The sequence below is a fragment of the Canis lupus genome, chromosome Y (assembly GCF_048164855.1).
Source record: "Canis lupus baileyi chromosome Y, mCanLup2.hap1, whole genome shotgun sequence".
NCBI classification, from domain to species: Eukaryota; Metazoa; Chordata; class Mammalia; order Carnivora; family Canidae; genus Canis; species Canis lupus.
The window spans coordinates 1203898-1222580 of NC_132877.1; the positions used below are offsets into that span (position 1 = coordinate 1203898).

Genomic DNA, 18683 nt, shown 5'->3' on the forward strand with positions numbered 1-18683 from the left:
GCAGGTGGGAAGCCCGAGGCGGGAAACACGCTTTGCATCTTGACCGTGATGCGGGAGGCACCACCCTGTACGTGCAAGGAGATCCCAGGCCGCGAACCCCGGCAATGCACGGGTGGGTACCTGAGAAAACGGCGAGGTGTGGGTAGAAGAGCGATGCCTCGCACGCCCGCTGACACGTGCGTTGGGGTCGCGCACTACAGTTTGGCAAGGGGAGGGGGGAAGCAGGTAAAGTGTCCGCGAGGTTTCTCTATATTCTTCTTTGCAATTGCGTGTGAACTACGGGGATTTGCAAGGACAGACATAAGAAGTCTAATAATCTCGAGCCACGTCATATAATCCGCTTTAAAAAAGAAAAAAAAAAAGGCAAATTTAACAACAGGGAAGTCTTTGCCATCTTGGCTTCTGCCCGGTTGTGTTGGAAATGCCAGTGTGTTTTACGGCTCACGTCGGAGCTGCTGGTAAATGCACGTCTCAGTCCTTTTCCCAAATGCTGAGGGCTGTGCACACACTGCTGCTCCATGTGGCCGCCAGGCGGTCTCCGGTGCATTCCGTCCTTGGCCATCAAATAATGCGTTCCTATTCCCCGCTGGGACGTGAGAATGGCGCTCTGTGACGCAAGCACCCGAAAGGATGCCCTGCACCGTCCGCCTCTCGGGACACGCAAACCAAAACGGGAGTGGGATCTCGCTTCGCGCCCACTAGTTGCCAAGGATGGAGGGAAATGCGGATTGTCGCGCGTGGCTGGTGGGAACCTAAAATGCCACGGGCATCCTGGAACGTGAAGGAGAAACCACGCGGTCCGGCGGTCCCGCTCCCCGGTACCCAGCTACCCAGGAGAGGCGGAAGCATGTACGTGTGTGTGCAGCAGGGCTCAGAACAGCGTTATTCACAGTAGCCATGGAAACAACCCAAGTGGACCAACGGATCCACGGATGGACTATTACTCAGCCATGAAAAGGAACGGAGCTCGGACACCTGCTACCGTGTGCACAGACCACGAACACATGATGCTCAGGGACAGAAGTCAGGGTCCCCAAGACCACGTAGGACACGATTCCATTTCTAAGAAAATCTCAGTGGAGGGAAAACAAAGCAACCACCACGTTGAAAACATGCCCGTGACCTTTCTGAAATTCTACACAAGCAGCTCTGCCGTTTGACGTGCAGGATGTCATGCCAACTAAGCCCAGTAACACTACGGGGTGTGGGGGGGCATATCCCATTATAGGGTCATGTGCATTGCTAGAAAAGGAATGAACTGGAAGCTCAGGTCGGGATCTCTGGGCCATGGGATCAAGCATTGCATGAGGCTCTGCAGTCAGCAGGGTCTGCTTGAAGACTTCCTCAGTCTCCCTCTCCCTCAACTAAATGAATGGGAAGGAAGGAAGGAAGGAAGGAAGGAAGGAAGGAAGGAAGGAAGGAAGGAAGGAAGGAAGGAAGGAAGGAAGGAAGGAAGGAAAGCAGGCTGTTGATAATGTCACCATCAAGAAAAGAACCATCCAGACAAACCCAAGTATTTTCCGCCCCTGTAGGCTTGGATTCCAATAAACCACAGAGAAACGATCCAAGGGGAAAAGATAGCAATTACTACGTGATGTAGGATGATGTGGGAAAGGAATTCGGGTTATGAGGAGATAAAAAGCGTCAAAACAACATCAAAAAAGGAAAAAAAAATCACCTCCACCAGCAAGGGGGAGGGCAGTCTGTTTTCTCACGAAGCTGTCGACTGATTGGACAAGGCCCACCCACTCTACACAGAGTCACCTGCTTGATTCAAAGGCTACTGGTTGTAATGTTTGCCTCGTGTAGAAATACGTCCCTACGACATCCAAACGAGCGCTGGACCACAGGTCTGCATGCACAGCCCAGCGTAGGGGACACGTAAAATTAACCGTCACAAAATACACATCGTGCTGCTCAACGAAGGGGCCGACACCAACCACCCTGAAGCGTGGAGTCTGCTCGGTGAGCGAGGGCCTTCCTGAGTGAGGCCACTGCATCAAGCACGCACAACAGGAGGACCAGAGAGAGCGGCCACCCCAAAAACACGCTTGGAGGGAAGCAAGACGGACGGGGCCATGGTGCCTAACGCCCTGCATGTGGCAGGTTCCTTGGAAAGGCAGGACCTCCTCGTTGAATGTGGAGGTGACGTGAGGCCCGAGGTCAGCGACAGAGGTGGCAGGGACCCGGGCAGGGGGCAGCCAGCTGGGCCAAAGAAAAGCATGGAGGAGGCGCCAACATGGTGCCATTGTCCACACGGTGGCTCATCCTTGTGACTGGAGGCCCGGGCGTCCAGTTCAGCCCAGTGTGTCTGCACAATGTGGTAAGCTGGCACAGATGCCAGGAGAAGGTGCCACGGTGCCCTCAGGGGCAGAAGGGCAGGACGCACAGGAGCCGGCCACCGGGCCCTATTCACCCCAACAAGCTCCCCTTGTGTGGTCATGAGCCTGCCATCCCGCAGTTGCTGCCGCCACTAACACCCGTGACCGCTGCCGGCAGACCGACACGTACGGGAGGGGCACACGTCACCCTGCAGATGGCAGCTCCAAGCAACCGAGGATGGACCACACCGCCCCACCGCCCCTTGTGCATCACAGACGTGGGGTGACATGACGAGATGGGGAGGGCGGGGCGCACGGCTGGAATTCCTTCCATCCCGGGCCAGCCCTCCACATTCCCAGGCTCTTGGTGGAATCTCATGTGCACCATGCGGTCCTACAAGCTATGTGCTTCCTCCAAATGCCCATCTGGACGCAGGGAAGCTGCTCTGTGCCCCGGGCTTGAAACAGGGGCTCCCTGTGGTCAGGTGACCAGGGACGCATCTCAGAGACCCAGCGGGCCCCAGAAGTGGCCTCAGACAATATGGTCGGAAAACTGCCTTGTCCATGTTCCGACCCCAAAAGGATTAGGGCACAGTCTGCCTTCCTTGAAAAGATTATGAAAGCGACCAAGGTGACCTTTAGCAGGTGGACGGATGCATCAAGTGCGGTCCATCTGGGCCGGGGAATATTACTCAGTGCTAAATAGAAACGAGCTATGGAGCTGTGAGAAGCCAGGAAGCTACCCGAAACACATACTGAGAAGTGAAAGATGGATGGATACATGGACGTGTGGGTGGATGAGGGGATGGATGGATGGATGGATGGATGATGGATGCATGGATGGATGGATGGATGGATGCATGGATGCATGGATAGATGGATAGATGGATGCATAGATGGACATGTGGGTGGATGAGGGGATGGATGGATGGATGGATGATGGATGCATGGATGGATGGATGGATGCATGGATAGATGATGGATGCATGGATGGATGGATGCATGGATGCATGGATAGATGGATAGATGGATGCATAGATGGACATGTGGGTGGATGAGGGGATGGATGGATGGATGGATGGATGAATGATGGATGCATGGATGGATGGATGGATGGATGCATGGATAGATGGATAGATGGATGCATAGATGAACATGTGGGTGGATGAGGGAGGGGATGGATGGATGGATGGATGGATGGATAGATGATGGATGCATGGATGGATGGATGGATGAATGGATGCATGGATGCATGGATAGATGGATAGATGGATGCATAGATGGACATGTGGGTGGATGAGGGGATGGAAGGATGATGGATGGATGGATGGATAAATGGAGGGATGAATGGATGATAGTCTACATGGCACTATAACTGCACATGTGTCACTGGCGACGTGCAAACTCATAGAATGCACAACTCCCAAGAAGAAGCGCTAACATAAAGAATGCATCTGTATGAGGATGATGGGGTTGGTGTGGGTTCATCAATTATAGAAAATCAACCATTTGTGGGGCTGGGATGAACACGGGGGAGGCTGTGCATGTGTGTGGTCACAGGGGTACATGGGAAATTTCTGTGTGTTCCCCACAATGTTGCTGCTGGACACATTTATTTGCATGCTGGGTATTTTTGTTATAGGGTGCACCTAAAGTTGTTCTTTAAAAAATAAAATTAGGGATCCCTGGGTGGCGCAGCGGTTTGGCGCCTGCCTTTGGCCCAGGGCGTGATCCTGGAGTCCCGGGATCGAGTCCCACGTCGGGCTCCCGGTGCATGGAGCCTGCTTCTCCCTCTGCCTGTGTCTCTGCCTCTCTCTCTCTCTCTGTATCATAAATAAATAAATTTAAAAAAAATAAAAATAAAAATAAAAAAATAAAATTAAATAATAATAGTAAAGAAAAGAAAGTGCCAGATGTGGTGTTCAGGAAGAGCCAACACCCAAGGACATAGCTGTCTGGGGAGGAGCCCCGGCGGTCCCAGAAACACCCCATGTGGAAAACACAGAGGGCGCTTTACAGGCGTATTGCTGGGATTTCCGAGGAGCACCCTTGTGCAAGTGGTTGTGAGCTCCACCCCTCCTGTGGGCTGGAAAACAAACTGTGAGCACCCTGGGAAAGCGGTGTGGTTCCTGGGGATGTGACAGTCAAGACCTGGCCCAGCGTCTTCACTCCAGTCACTCGTGGGAGCCGCCAGTTCATGTGAGGGATCATCAGCCGTGTCAAGCCGACTGGGTGGAGGGAAGCCTAGAGGGCTGGTTACACCTTCCTCCTGGGTGTGTCTGTCTGCGAGAGTGTTCCTGGAAGAGATGAGCACCCAATTCGGGGCACTGAGTAAAGCCCAGGGGCTCCTGCAGTGTGGGTGGGCCCTGCTGAATCAGTTGATGGTCTGAAAAGCACCCAAAAACATGGAAGAAGGGGGAGAATGCGCCGTCGCTGCGGGAGCCCACGTGTTCACCATCTCCTGCCCTTGGACATTGGAGCTCCTGGTTCTCAGACCAGCACTGGCCCCTCCAACGGGGCGTCCTTCGTGCCAGACACCCGCCAGGCAGCCTGTTGCTGGCTTAGATGCCTGCACCCGGGTGTCTTTGCCCTGCCTGGAACTCCCCATGTGTGTCCCGCTGCAGAACCCCTGCCCGGGCTGTGTGGTCCCAAGGCAGGCCTACAGCCATGCTGCCCGTCGCCAACAGGGCCCTGCCTTAGCGTCCCCTGCTGGCAGCTGACTTCACAGTCTGGTGACCTGACCCTATGAAAAATGTCCTATCTATCTCCCTGGCCAAGTGTGTGAAGGGGTGGGAGCCATGTCAGCCGAGGACGCAGGGGACTGGACACCGAGTGCAGGCTGATGCTCTACCCAACTCCCCTGGGACAGAAATACAAAAGGTCCAGTCCTCCAAGGTTCTCCATGACCTGGGGAGGCTGCACCATAGGAATCACACGGGTCCTTCTGGTATGACTTAGAAAGTGGGCAAAACTGTAAATCCATGACGCGCCAATCAGTGACGGGTGTCCTATAAGGAAGTGTCATCAACTCATTAAATGTCATGAAGGGAGAATAAAAGTCACTCAATGCACCTTCAACTTAACCATAAAAGTATAGGATGGATGGATGGGCATGTAGATGGGTGGATGGATGGATAGATCAATCGATGGATAAATGGATTGATGGATGGATGGATGGATGGATGGACACATGGGTGGATGGATGGGCATGTAGATAGGTGAACGGATGGATAGATATATAGATGCGTGGGTGGGTGGGTGGATGGATGCATGGATGGAGAGATAGATGGGCATGCAGATGGGTGGGTGGATGGATGGATGGATGGATGGATGGACAGATACATGGATAGATGGATGGGCACGCAGTACCCATCAAGTACCATGTCCCAGAACTGCCACCATCTGAGACGAGAAGCACTGGTGCCTGGGACCCCGTGATCAGCGCTCTTGGGAGCCGCCCCACTTTGGAGACAGGCGCAGAGGCCTCAGGGCTGCATCGCTCCAACGGAGAACGCCCTGGCCCTTTGCCCCAAGGAAGGGCCTCCTGAGGCAAGCGCTCCCCTAGCACGTGCCAGCTGCCAGCTGCGATGCGCATGCCTCGTCCCATGTCACTGGGAGAATCCAGCATGTCTGGGACAATGGAGACGCCAGACAAACTGCTCTGGAATCAGGAGGTGGGACTTGCGACCACCTTGCCACCAAGGCTTGCCTGTGACCGGGGTCAAAACACCGGGCGGATATTAGGAGAATCTTTCCAGAATAACCAAGGCCAACATCCCCAACAAAGGGGCCGCACAAAGCCCCCCAACCCTGGAGACGCAGACTACAGGGTACTGGTGGGCACCTGGGGAACCCAGAGACCACGCAGCTTTGGAATCAGGGGTCCCTAGAAGGGACACTGGGTCTGTATTTCTGTCAAGCAGGACTCTTGTACCGCACGGCAGCTGCAGTCACGTCCTGGGAAAGTGGGGTGTGGGCACAGGATTATGTCAGGGGCTAACACGATGGGGCTGGTGTGCACGCCCCCGGACCCCTGAGGAGAGGATGGTGGGCTTCATCGGAACTGTGGTGGCCACGCAAAGGAAAGGCGGGAGGCCTTGCACGTGCAGAGTGCCACCAAGGAAGCCAGCAAAGCTCAGGAGGATGCGGCCAAGGGGGCCAGTTTGGGGACCCCGACACCACAAGATGGAAAGTGTCAGAACAGCACAGGCACACGCTAAACAGGCAAGTGCATGTCCACCCCCCGGAATGCGCATGCCCCAAGTTAAGAATCCAGCTGTGGTGTCCAGGGTGGTGCAGATGGCCTGAGCTCCTGCAGAGACTCAGGAGGTGACGTGAGAACCCCAGGGATGCCCCTGTTCCTTCTCATGCCTGAGCGGGTAGGGCCGTGCGCTCCCAGGGCGGTCACCCCGCGGCCTGACCTCACGGACACGTGGTGCGGCCCGCCTCGCTGGGCAAATGCGATACAGAACCGCATAACCCGCAAATGACCCGGCCGGGCTGGAAAGAAACAGGGCAAACCCCGGGATCCAGACGAGCGCACGAGGAAGGAGCCGCCGTCAAGGTCGGGAAGGCAGCCAGGGCGTGCGCGCCTAAAGGATGCTGTGGGTGTCCCTACAAGGGTTCCCCGTGTGCACACGGCCTAAGCGGCGACCGCAGGGCTCATGCAAGACCGCAGGGCAGATGGGAGCCTCGAGGTGTCCTGTGCGCCCACGCTGCGTCACACGTGCAGGGCCACAGCCCAGTGGGACGATGGCCTCGGGGACCGCGTGCTCCACGAGGACACAGGTACTTCCTTGGTCGGGGACAGCGTGTCCCGCTACAGCGCTGGCTCCTGCGAGCGGCTCCCACCCAGAACCGCACTGAGCGGGATCCGCATCCATGGCGCCCCAGAACCGACTGGGAGAGCACCCCCTGGATAACCCTTCTGTCCAGAAAATAGATATAATGAAATCAACCGCAGCTCAGACTTAGGGCTTTAGAGTCAGATGTGAGCGTAACAGCCAAAGACGCACACTTGTGCGTAGAAGCAGAGTGTGAGCACGGGGATGCGTGCAGGCCGGGGTCCGTGTGCCCAGGGAAGCGCATGCACAGGTGTGCACCAGGCAAGGGCGCTCATGTGCTGTCCAGGGAACCCTGCGCACCAGCCGCCTCACCGTAGCACGGCCCGCATGTGCTCCACGGGAACCCCACGGGTCACCCCGTGCGCATCGGCTGCGTCACCCTGACCCCTGACGCGGGGACTCACGTGTTCTCTGGGGAACCCCGCCCATGGGCTGCGTTACGGATCCGGCGCACACGTGCTCCAGGAAACCCCGCACATCACCTGCGTCACCCTGAGGCGGGCGCTCACGTGTCCTCCGGGGAACCCCGCCCACCAGCTATGTTACCATGGCTCCGGCGCACACGCGCTCCACAGGGGACCCCAGGCATCACCTGTCACCATGCCACAGGCGCTCACGTGTTCTTGGGGAACCCCACACAGCGGCTGCGTCACCATGACATGGGCGCAAACGCGCTCCACAGGGAACGCCACGCATCACCTGCATCACCATGCCACGGCCCACACGTGCTCCACGGGGAACCCCACAGGTCGGCCCGTGCGCATCGGCTGCGTCACCCTGACCCCTGTGCTCACGGGTTCTCCAGGGACCTCCACACTCGGGCTGCATCACATACGTGGCTCCAGCACATACGTGTTCTCTAGGGAACCCCGCACTCGGATTGCGTCACCGTGACACAGGCGGTTACGTGTTCTCCGGGGAACCCCTCCCACCGGCTGCGTCACCTGACAGAGGTGCACACATGCTCCACCATGGGGAACCCCGTGCATGGGCTGCGTCACCGTGGCTCCAGCGCACACGTGCTCCAGGGAACCCGCACATCACCTGCGTCACCATGACGTGGATACTCACGTGTTCTCTGGGGAACCCTGCCCACCGGCTGCCTCACCATGGCTCCCGCGCGCACACACGCTCCAGGGAACCCAGCACATCACCTGCGTCACCATGACGTGGATACTCACGTGTTCTCTGGGGAACCCCGCCCACTGGTTGCGCCACCGTGGCTCCAGCGCATACGTGTTCTCGAGAACCCCGCACTGGTGTTGCGTCACCGTGACGTGAGTGGTCACGTGTTCCCCGGGGAACCCTGCCTACTGGCTGCGCCGCCTGACACGAGCGCTCACGTGTTCTCCAGGGAACCCCGCGCACAGGCTGCGTCACCATGGCATGGGCGCTCACGTGTTCTCGGGGAACCCCACACACTGGCTACATCATGTGACACGGGCGTATGCGCGCTCCACGGGGAACCCCACGCATCACCTGCGTCACCATGGCACAGGCACTCACGTGTTCTCCAGGGAACCCTGCCCACGGGCTGCGTCACCATGGCATGGGCGCTCACGTGTTCTCGGGGAACCCCACGCACCGGCTTTGTCACCACATGGGCATACACATGCTACACGAGGACCCTCACGCATCACCGTGTCACCATGGCACGAGTGCTCACGTGTTCTCCAGGGAACCCCGCCCACGGGCTGCGTCACCGTGACACGGGAGTACACGCGCTCCACGGGGAACCCCACACACCAGCTGCGTCACTGTGACACACGGGTACACGCGCTCCATGGGGAACCCCGCGCATCAGCTGCGTCACCATGGCACGGGCACTCACATGTTCCCGGGGAATCCCACGCACCAGCTGCGTCACCGTGACACGGCCGTACACACACTCCCCGGGGAACCCCCGCGCGTCGCCTGCGTCCCCGTGGCACCAGCACCAGGTCCTCCCCTCCCCACAGGTGTCTGCTCACCGCTCCGAGAGGCCCTGGCTTCCAAGACCACTGGCCTGCGAAGACCAGCCAGTGAAGGAAACCGCGAGAGGCCTGCTCCCGGCCGGCACGTCACCAAGGGGCGGCTTTATTCCGCTGCGTTTAGGGGTGCACAGGTCTCCAGAAGGGGCCATACGTACCCTTCGTCCCGGGCAGGGACTCTCCTCGCAGCCTAGAACGTCTTTCAGGGAAGCCACGACAGCCTCCGTGCGCCTGGAGGGCTTCCATCCCAATGAACACACATCACACAAATAAGTAGGAGCCCGCTGGCTTCTCGGGTTTATTGAACAAGAGTCAAATTCGAAAGCGTTAAATAGGAAACAGAACAAAACAAAACAAAAAAACAACAAAAAAAGCACATCCCGTGAGGAAACCTCCTACCCAGTCGGTGTCGTCGGGACCCAAGTCTCGTTCCTGGTAGGGACCCCGCGGGGGGTCACCTCCGCAGGACACGGCGGCATCCGCCTCCCTCAATGTCCGGGATGCCCGCAGGTGCTGCCCGCGCGCGTCGTGCCCAGCGGCTCCAGGTTCCTGGATGTAGTCATCAAGGCAAAAGCGTCCCATTGTCCATGTTTAAAAAAAAATAAATCAGCGGCCCTCACAGCACAGAGTTAAAAAGACACAATGCAAGAGTCCCTCGACCCCCCACCCCGCCCCCCCAAGGGAGAAGTGCAATCACCCTGGGCACATTCCGGTCCCTGGTAATTTTGAAAACCAGGGTTTCCGAGGGCGGGCAGGAGGGTCTCCACTCTCGTCCTGGGGAAAGGGAGGACCCTCCGAAGCTCCGGGGACACACGAGCACGCTCAGGACCCAGGTGCCTCGGGCTCGCGGGACCACATGCACAGAGCGAATGGCAGCGAGGGCCAGGGCGGAAGACGAGGCGCGCCCCACGCCTTTCTCCTGCTCGTTTTTGGCACGGCTTCGCCCCGTGTTCCCTTTTCACGCTTTGCACCAAACCTGAAGCTGCTGTGTCTTCCTCGCGGGGCACGTGGGCTGCAGACGGTGTCCCCCAGCCGCACCCACCTGGACTGGACAGTAAACGGGAGCGCACGAGTGCGACAGGTGTGCAAAGGCCTGCTGACAGCCTCTGGGCTGGAAGGACGTGGGAGTTTTTTTTTTTTTTTTAATTTTCCCAGCTGGGTTTACAGCTAGCCCTCCCGCGGAGAACAGGACCTGGTCCTGGGGGGTGGAATTCCTTATCTGGGAAGCGAAGGGGCCTCCCTCCCTCCGTCCCTCCCTGCACTGTCCCTCCCTCCTGGCTGCACTGCTCTGGGAGCTATCATCTGCAACCGGCAGCCAGCAGGTGCGTAAAGGGGCTTCTGGAACCTTCCCAGCGCATCCCTACGCTTTGGCTGGGATGCGAGGGGGCTCTCAGAGGAAAGGTGCGTAGCCCACGTTTTTCCCGCCAGCACGGCCACCCCCGCGCGCTTGGTATTTACAGCGGAGCGGCCAGCGCCGTGGTGACCACCTGTCCACCCACCGGCAGCTACACAAAGCCGCTGTCCCTGATGCCGAAGAAGCCAGCGTGCACAGCATCCCCAAGGGGGAACACCTGCTCATGGTCCAGGCCCCACTCGCCCTCGTCCTCGTCCTCCGGCTCGGCCTCGGCCCCGGTGCGCGCATTCTCGTACAGGAAGATCTGCTCGTCCACGTGCGCCGGGGCCAGCCGGTTCCTCTTGGCGCTGACCACGTTGGCGGAGGAGCCGAAGAGCCGCTCGGGGAAGACGCGGGTGGCCGCCACGCACCAGTACTTCTGTAAGACCTTGGGCAGCACGGGGAAGAGCGCCAGGCGGTCGGACCACCACTTGAGCGGGTCCTCGTTGAGACCCAGCACCTTCTGGGACTTGAAGTTGCTAAGCTCCTCGACCACCTGTGCGTGCCACTCCTCCTGGTCCTCCACGCCCCCCGTCTGGCAGAAGATCTCGGCCAGCATGCTGTTGATGACGCTGGTGGGCGGCGGCGTGGACGCCAGCACCAGCTTCTTCACGGGCGGCTCCTCGGGCAGCGCGTACATCTTGTCCTCGGCAGTGGCCGCCGGCCGGTAGCCGCCATCCTTGACCTTGTCCAGCAGGCCCTTGGCCTCCTCCACCACCCTGTTCTCCACCTGCTGCCGCTCGAAGGCGGACAGGAAGGGCAGGCGCTTGTAGCGGGGGTCCAGGAAGGTGGCCACGTTCAGGAACATGTCAATCTCCGGGGTCTCCTGGTAGGTCTTGGACAGCTCCTTGGCGATCACCTCCTTGGCCATGCTCACCTCCTTGCAGTCCGTCTCCTTGATGTTGAGGGTGGTGTTGAGCAGCATGTGCAGCAGCGGCTTCACCATGCTGATGGTGGGGTACTTGGAGGCGGACAGCATCTCCGCCACCTGCTTGAACGGCTGCAGCAGGTCCACCAGCCCCTCGATGGTGGCCCACTCGGCGGTCTCCAGCATGAGGTGGTGATTGTTGCTGTCCTCCACCAGCACGCCGGCGATGACAAACTGCTGCTCCTTGAGGCGCTGCAGCATGGCCAGCGTGCTGCCCCACCAGGCCACGCGGTTGCTCACCAGCATGCAGTGCGCCATGTTCTGCTGCTTCTGCTTCTCGTAGAGCATGTACATGGCCACCGTGGACTGCTGGAAGTACTCCACCAGCTTGCGGCAGCGGGCGAGCAGCCCGGCCAGCTTGGGCAGCTGCAGGGCCTGCTGGATGCCGGCGTTGAACGTGTGCCCCAGGCAGGGCATCTGCACCGAGATGTCCAGCAGGGAGCACGCCTTCACGATGTCCTTGCCGCAGTCCGTGGTGGCCCCGAACACCTTGGCGCTGATGCCCCATTCGATGAAGGCCTCGTACAGGACCCTGGTGATGGACTCCGCGGTGTTGTCCTCCGGGACCTCGAACGTCTTCAGGCAGCGGGACCCCACGGACAGGCAGCCGGGGGCCCCGCCGCCCAGGAAGTGCGCGGCCAGCGTGACATAGGCACGGTTCTGGTTGTCGCTCCTCCACATGTCGGTGGAGATGCCGCACCAGGACGCGTCGCCGAGCTCCTTGAGGACGGCCTCGCGGACGGCGCCGTACTTCTCGGGGATGGCCTTGCTGCACAGGTACTTCCTGCTGGGCATCTCGTACCTGGGGTCGGCGGTCTTCAGCAGCACCTTAAACGTCGGCTCGTCCACGATGGACGCGGGGTACAGGCCCTCGCAGATGAGCCCGATGACGGCGGCCGTGAGCTCCTGCTGCCGCTTGCTCTCGTGGCCGTGGCCGGCTTTGGTGGCGAGCGAGTCCGGCGGGGTCAGCTGCGAGGCCTCGGGCTTCAGCTTGGAGAAGGCGGTGGCAAAGGCCTCGCGCATCTGCTCCGTGTTGCTCTTGACGAACTCACAGAACTCGTCGGGGTGATTCTTCTCCAGGTGGTAGGAGAGGTTGGAGGTGTTGCCCGAGTAGGCGATCTGGGCCATGCAGATGCGGCAGTAGATCTTCTTCCACTGCAGGATGCATCCCTCCGCGTTCGTGTCGAAGCCAAAGTACTTCCACACTTTGCTCTTGGCGCGCGGGTGAGCCACTAACTTGAGGTCTGTCTGGGACGGGTCCAGGCCTTTCGCCTCCATGGCTTCTCCGCCGCGGCCCGCCTGCGGGGCCTCCACTCATTCCTGCGCACCTGCTGAGAAGCAGCAAGACAAACACAGCGTGAGAAGGGACCCAGGCACGGGGGCCGCCCTGCGAAGAGCGAGCGCACGCCACGCCGAGGCAGCTCTGTCTCCAAGCCGCGGGCCACAGGGCCCCGACGGGGCCGCCTTTCCGGGTGCGCGTGGCTTTTGCAAAGCGCCCGAGGTTCGGCAGACAGGGGTATCCAGGAAGCAAAAAGCGAGATTTTAATTTGGACAGAGCAGTCTTTGGGTTGGCTAAGAGGCACTGCAACGTTTTTGGGTTTGGTTTTTTTTTTTTTTTTTTCCGAATTTTAATGTTTTGAAACGACGCCTTTTTGAACATGGCATGTTCTCCTTTTATCTTTGGCACATCCGTCATCGGTAACGTTAGCGGGGCAGGAATGGACATCTTGATCCCCGGAGCTTCTCAAAATGCCCAGCGTGGGCAACCACACGTGCGTGCACAAATATGTATTTGCCGTGCACGGGTTCCAGCATCACCAGGCTCTCGGAAGGGAGGCTCTGACAACCAAGGAGCCGGCCCCCCCGGGCGGACGGCGGGGTAGGGGGGTCCTGTTGTCCCTGATGCCCCCATGTCGGGTCCCTCAGAGCCGCCAGACAGGGCAGAGACACCCAAATCGGCAGCTGGGTTCTGTTCAAAGGTGTCTGTTAAGTCTGTAACTTTTTAACCCTGGGAGGGGGTGGGCGGTTAGAGAACAGCCTGCACCGACCAGGCATTTTTCCGAGCGTTGGGAATCTGTTCAGAGCGAAATGCCGACGTCTCCAGGGGATTGCATGGTGCCCCCCCCACCCAGCAGAATTCAGGTACTCCCAGAACCTGTGAACCGAACCTTATTCAAAACAGTACCCAGATGTGATTAAACGAGAAATTACAAGATCGTGGGACGGACGCGGGCCACAAGCCAGGAGCGCCCCCCCCTCCCCGCCCCCAGAAGCTGAAAGAAGTGGGAAGGAACGTCCCCTGGAGCCTCACACAGCAATGTGGGTCTCAGACTCCGCTCTCCAGAACTGGGAGAAGATGACTTTCTGGAAAGGATGAAGTTCTCCCATTTTAAGCCATTGGGACTTAGGGTAAGGCGGATCCAGGGCAGTCCTAGGACAAGGGTAAAACTCATAAAAGGTACTGAGCATCAACGTCTTGCCCAAAATGCCCCCGCACCCTCCACGTCCCCGGGGACGGCCACACCCTGCCACCCCGGCCTGCTTGAGGCCTTCCAGGAAGATGTCACAACAGGTCTGATGAATGGGGCTTTGTGGAACCTGGGCTGGACGGAAGAACCCCCAGGCTGCACGCTCTGCGGCCCAGTCGGGAGGAACCGTGGGAGGAACCCACGGCGCCTCGCCCTGGGTGTGGAGTAGGGGCCGGTACATCCTACTCCGGCGACACCATCTACCCGTATCAGGTCTTCCTACGGCCCTATTATCCTGCTTCTGATAAGTATCATCAACTTAACCAAACCATGTCACGAAACCCCAGCTAAGCACTGCGCACCAAGCACAAGGAATCCCCAGCCAAGCGGGTTCTCATGGAGGCGCCCCCGCTGGGCCTTCCAATTGGGTTTCCTCTCCTCGGGTGCAAACAGTTACGTCTCAATCTCCGGGGCCCCCCAGGAAAGGAGGCGATGAGCAGAGGAGCCCCTGTAAGGCTGCATAAGGCACCTTCCGCCACCATCCGTACCGCTCGGCCCACCATGGCTTCGGTCACAGTCGCCAGCAAAGGCTTCTTCAAGATAGACTCTCACAGCTCATGCAGGCAGGCGGTCCAGGCACCCCTGGGGGACCGTCTCCCCCCCCCCCCCCAGGATCCTGCGCAGTCCTGCCTTTTCCAGCAAGAACAGCCAGATTTCTTCCCACACAGCCACCCACACAGTGCATCCCAGGGGAGGTGCAAGCAACAGCACAGAGAACTCGCCGCCTTCCCCGCATCCCGGAGCTCGAGACGCCTGCTAACAGGCAACACGGGGGCGGGGACGCCGCGATCACTAGCCTGCCCTCCGTCTTGGAGGACGTCGTTATTCTGCACCCGAAGCACCGTGTCACTGCTACTTACAGGCAGCTGGCTTGTCACTGCGATTCTTAATATATTCTTAACTAGGTCTTACATTTCTGGTTTCATTTCTAGCAGGTAAAAGTTACATAAACTAACACTGTTTGGGATCCTCCTTTTTTTGTTTTGTTTTGTTTTGTTTTTTGAAGCGAAAGGAACCCTAAATCACGAAGCTGGGATCTCCCAGGGTTTCATGTGCCTGGAGCCACCGTGTCCACAGAAGCAACAAGAATTCACTTTCTCTGGACAGGCGTCTTAAAATCCTGTCGTCTGGAAACCAGGAGGCCTTCCCAAACAGCTCGGTCCGCGGGCTGGTTGACATGGTTTGGGGTGGATGCGGCCTCCGCAGGTATACCACACCCGGGTACCATACTTTCCATACCCGGATGCCCGCCTACTTCCAGCGGAACATATAAAAAATGTGTACAATGTGGGAACTGCGCTCGAGAACCCATCAAAGAGACTTTCTCTCCTTTTCAAAACGCTCTGATACATCGAGACGTATCGCTCCCAAGAGAACAACAACTTGCAGCAGGATCTCACCCACGGGTTGAGTTTTTCGGGCGACCTCAGGATGTCGGATGCGGTAATTAAATCACGTATTCTAAGCTACGGTGAGTGGACGCACCTGTCTGCGAGGGCCGCCTGGATACCGTCTCCAGAACACAGAGGTTCTGGGAATCAGACCGTGTCTGCAAAGGCATGACCATCAATCCTGAGTCTGTAATGAGCTGGTTTGGGGTAACTCGTAAGAAATCAGGAAACGTGCACATCGAGGACAGCGGACCTCTCGTCTCTCCCTTCCTTCAGACCATCTAAGTGACACCAGTCATCGCACGTGCCACGCGTATTCCCGTTTAGAAAAGGTGCAAGACAGACCTCTTTCTGTCAGTGCTCGCAAAATTAAAAAAAAAAAAAAAAGAGGAAGTAAAGAAAAAGAAAACTTCCAGCTACTTCCAACCGGAAATGGGAACTGGGTCTTTGTGACTGTTTAGCTGGAGGCCCCAGGTCCCAGGGGCAAAGTTCAAATGCCACCGTCCAGTGTGGAGCAAATCACAAAAGCTTTAAAAGGCACAGCGACTGCGACGGGGCCTCCAGGAAACACATGACAGAAACGCTCTCCTACCAGAATCTAAAACCGTTTCTAACCCCACAGACAGGCCGAGGCTCGCGTAGCACCAACAAGGAAAAACTCATCTTTATATCTATAAGGATTGTCTTTGGGCACACACACAAGGATTCCTCTGGCTGCCACGTGATTTCATGAGAATTCTAATGTTTTCACGATTATTTTTAATCAAGAACTAAAAAGAACAAAGGAAGAAGCCATCCACGTAGACACGCCATAAAGAAGTTTGCCAAACAAGCCCGTTTTGGTGTCCTGGTGCAGTGACAACCCCGCAACTCTGAATCGCACTCCCAGATTCGCCCCGTCTTTCGCGGCGTGCCCCGAACGGGCTCCTAGGCGGGTGACAAGCCCGTGTCCAAGGGAAATCGCACGGGTACACGTAAGGAACGGCGCTCTACAGTTTGGAGTGGCTTTCCCCCGTGCCTCCCGGTTCACAAGTGGATTGGAAAGGCGCACGCGTTCCCTTGTCGATCCCCGGCCTCCGGGATACCTGCTGCCTCCTTCCTCGCCCTGTGTTGCGCTCTAACGCGGGTAAATACGTCAAAAGAAACAAAAACCGCAATGAATTGCAGGGTATCAGACAGGTAAAAGCGTAGGTCCTGTAAAACCAAGATTCCTCTCCCCCGGGGTGGAGGATTGGGAGGGTGGGGTTCACGGACAAACACCTTCCTGCGGCTCAGGGCTGAGGTTCTGCAAAGCGTGGCCCACCGGGATCCCCGTGCGCTGCCCCACATCAGTGGGTAGAGACAGGAAGGAATTCACAAGTGCAGCCGATGCTCAAACAACACGGGGGCCGGGGGCACCCACTTCCCAGAGACACACACCCTGCAGCATCTGCTTATCACTTTTGAGGACCCCCAAACCTTCGCTAGGAGAAGCCCACTGTTGTGCAGGAGGATCACCCCCCGTGTGCACAGTGCGTGAGCACAATCTTGGGTGTTGTAAGCATCGGGTGCTGACTCCTTACCATGACGAAATCCAGAGGAAAGGGAACGGGATTAAGGAAGTCATTAGGAAGGGACGCCTGGGTGGCTCAGCGGTTGAGCGTCTGCAGGGCGAGGAAGGAGCCCCGGGATCGAGTCCCGCATCGGGCTCCCCGCAGGGAGCCTGCTTCTCCCTCTGCCTGAGTCTCTGCCTCTCTCTGTGTCTCTCTCATGCATAAATAAGATGTTTAAAAAGTGGAAAACCGTAAGGCAGAAAAAAAGGCACTTACAGAATCTTGCAGTATTTATGGAAAAAGAAAGAAAAGGGAGCGTGGAGCGCCGTGGGCCGCTGGGAGCAGCGCTGTTGAAGCGCCCAGCGTAGTTGGCAGCGAGGCGCGGGGTGCGTGCGCTCGGCCCAGGAGGGTCGCGGTGCGCCCCTCGGGGTGCCCCCAGGTCCGGGCGAAGCGCCCGTAGCTACAATGTAGCGCCGCTCCAGGCCGCAGCGGATACTTTGTTTGCAAGATACTTGTGCGTCGCCCGAGGATCCCCCGGCATTTAGGCTGCGGCTTCCGCGACCCCGGGGCTCGGGGGTGCAGCGCGGCGCCCGGGCGAGCGGAGCGCAGGGCGCGCGTCCCCGCCGGCTCGCAGGGGGCTCCCCGGGGCTCCCCGGCTCGGGCCGCTCCGCACCCGCTCGCCCGCGCGCCGCGCACCGAGCCGGCCCCGCAGCCGCAGCTCCCGCGAGCACCAGGGCGCCGGGGCCACGGCCAGGCCTTCCGGGAAGGCCGCTCCCCGCGGGCGCAGGGGAACGGGGCACACGGGGGCGCCCCGGCCGCGCGCCCGGGCCCCAGGTCGGGGGAGGGACGGCGCGAGGGGGACGGAGGGGGGCGCGCGGGCCCGGCCGGGGCCCGGGAGGGGGCGCGCGGCGAGCAGCCAGGGTGCGCTCGCCCCCCCACAGGCCCGCCGAGCTGGGAGCGCCCCCGCCCCCGCCCCCGCGAGCTAGGAGCGCGCCCCCCCCGGCCCCGCCGCCCCCGCCCCCGCCCCGCCGGCCCCGCCAGCAGCACCACCCGCCGCCCGCGCGCCCGCGCCCCGCTGACCTGGCTCCGCGAAGCCCCCGACGCAGCGCCGCACCAGCTGCGCCAGCACCACCGCCGCGCCCGCCGCGTACACCCGCACGGCCGCCCGCGCCGCAGACAAAGGCGACATGGCTGCCCGGACGCCGCCTCCGCGCCGCCCGCCGCCGCCGCCGCCGCCGACACCCGCCCGCCCGCCCGCCCCCGGGACCCGGAGCCACACCGGCCGGCGGAAACGCGCCCGCGCGGCCCGCCCTCCGCGCCCGCCCCGCGCCCGGAACCCACCCGGGACCCCGCCCCGGCCCGCCCCGATCCCCGCCCCGATCCCCGCCCCGATCCCCGCCCCGCGCCCGGAACCCACCCCGGACCCCGCCCCGGCGCCGCCCCGATACCCGGAACCCGCCCCGGGACCCCGCCCCGACCCCACTCCGCCCCAATCCCCCACAAACCCGCCCGAGGACCCCTCCCCGACCCCGGAACCCCGCCCCGACCCCCTCCCTCCCCACGGACCCTGCCCACACACCCCGCCCCCACCGCGACCCGGGAACGGAACCCCGCCCCGACCCCGCCCAGACCCCGCCCAGACCCTGCTCCGACCCCGGAACCCCGCTCGGAACCCCTCCCCGACCGCGGAGCCCCGCCCCGACCCCCTCCCCACGGACGCTGCCCACACACCCCGCCCCCACCGCGACCCGGGAACGGAACCCCGCTCGGAACCCC

The 18683-nt window shown here is 59.9% G+C and overlaps 2 protein-coding genes across 2 annotated transcripts in view; both read right to left on the reverse strand.

Annotated features, from left to right (window-relative positions):
* The window catches only part of LOC140629109 (polyprenol dehydrogenase-like), a 138416-nt gene extending 120295 nt beyond the window's left edge, over positions 1 to 18121 (reverse strand). Inside the window, exon 1 of the mRNA XM_072818555.1 lies at positions 17988 to 18121. Within this exon, the coding sequence (XP_072674656.1) occupies positions 17988 to 18096 (109 nt within the window). The 5' untranslated portion in view covers positions 18097 to 18121. The remainder of the gene's footprint in view (positions 1 to 17987) is intronic.
* LOC140629108 (E3 SUMO-protein ligase ZBED1) lies at positions 9410 to 18129 on the reverse strand. Its single transcript, XM_072818554.1, has 2 exons — positions 17988 to 18129; positions 9410 to 12787 (listed from the first exon to the last, which is right to left on the reverse strand). Exon 2 carries the CDS (start codon positions 12732 to 12734, stop codon positions 10641 to 10643), a length of 2094 nt encoding a protein of 697 aa, XP_072674655.1. The 5' UTR covers positions 12735 to 12787; positions 17988 to 18129; the 3' UTR covers positions 9410 to 10640.
* Between the last annotated feature and the right edge of the window lie 554 nt (positions 18130 to 18683).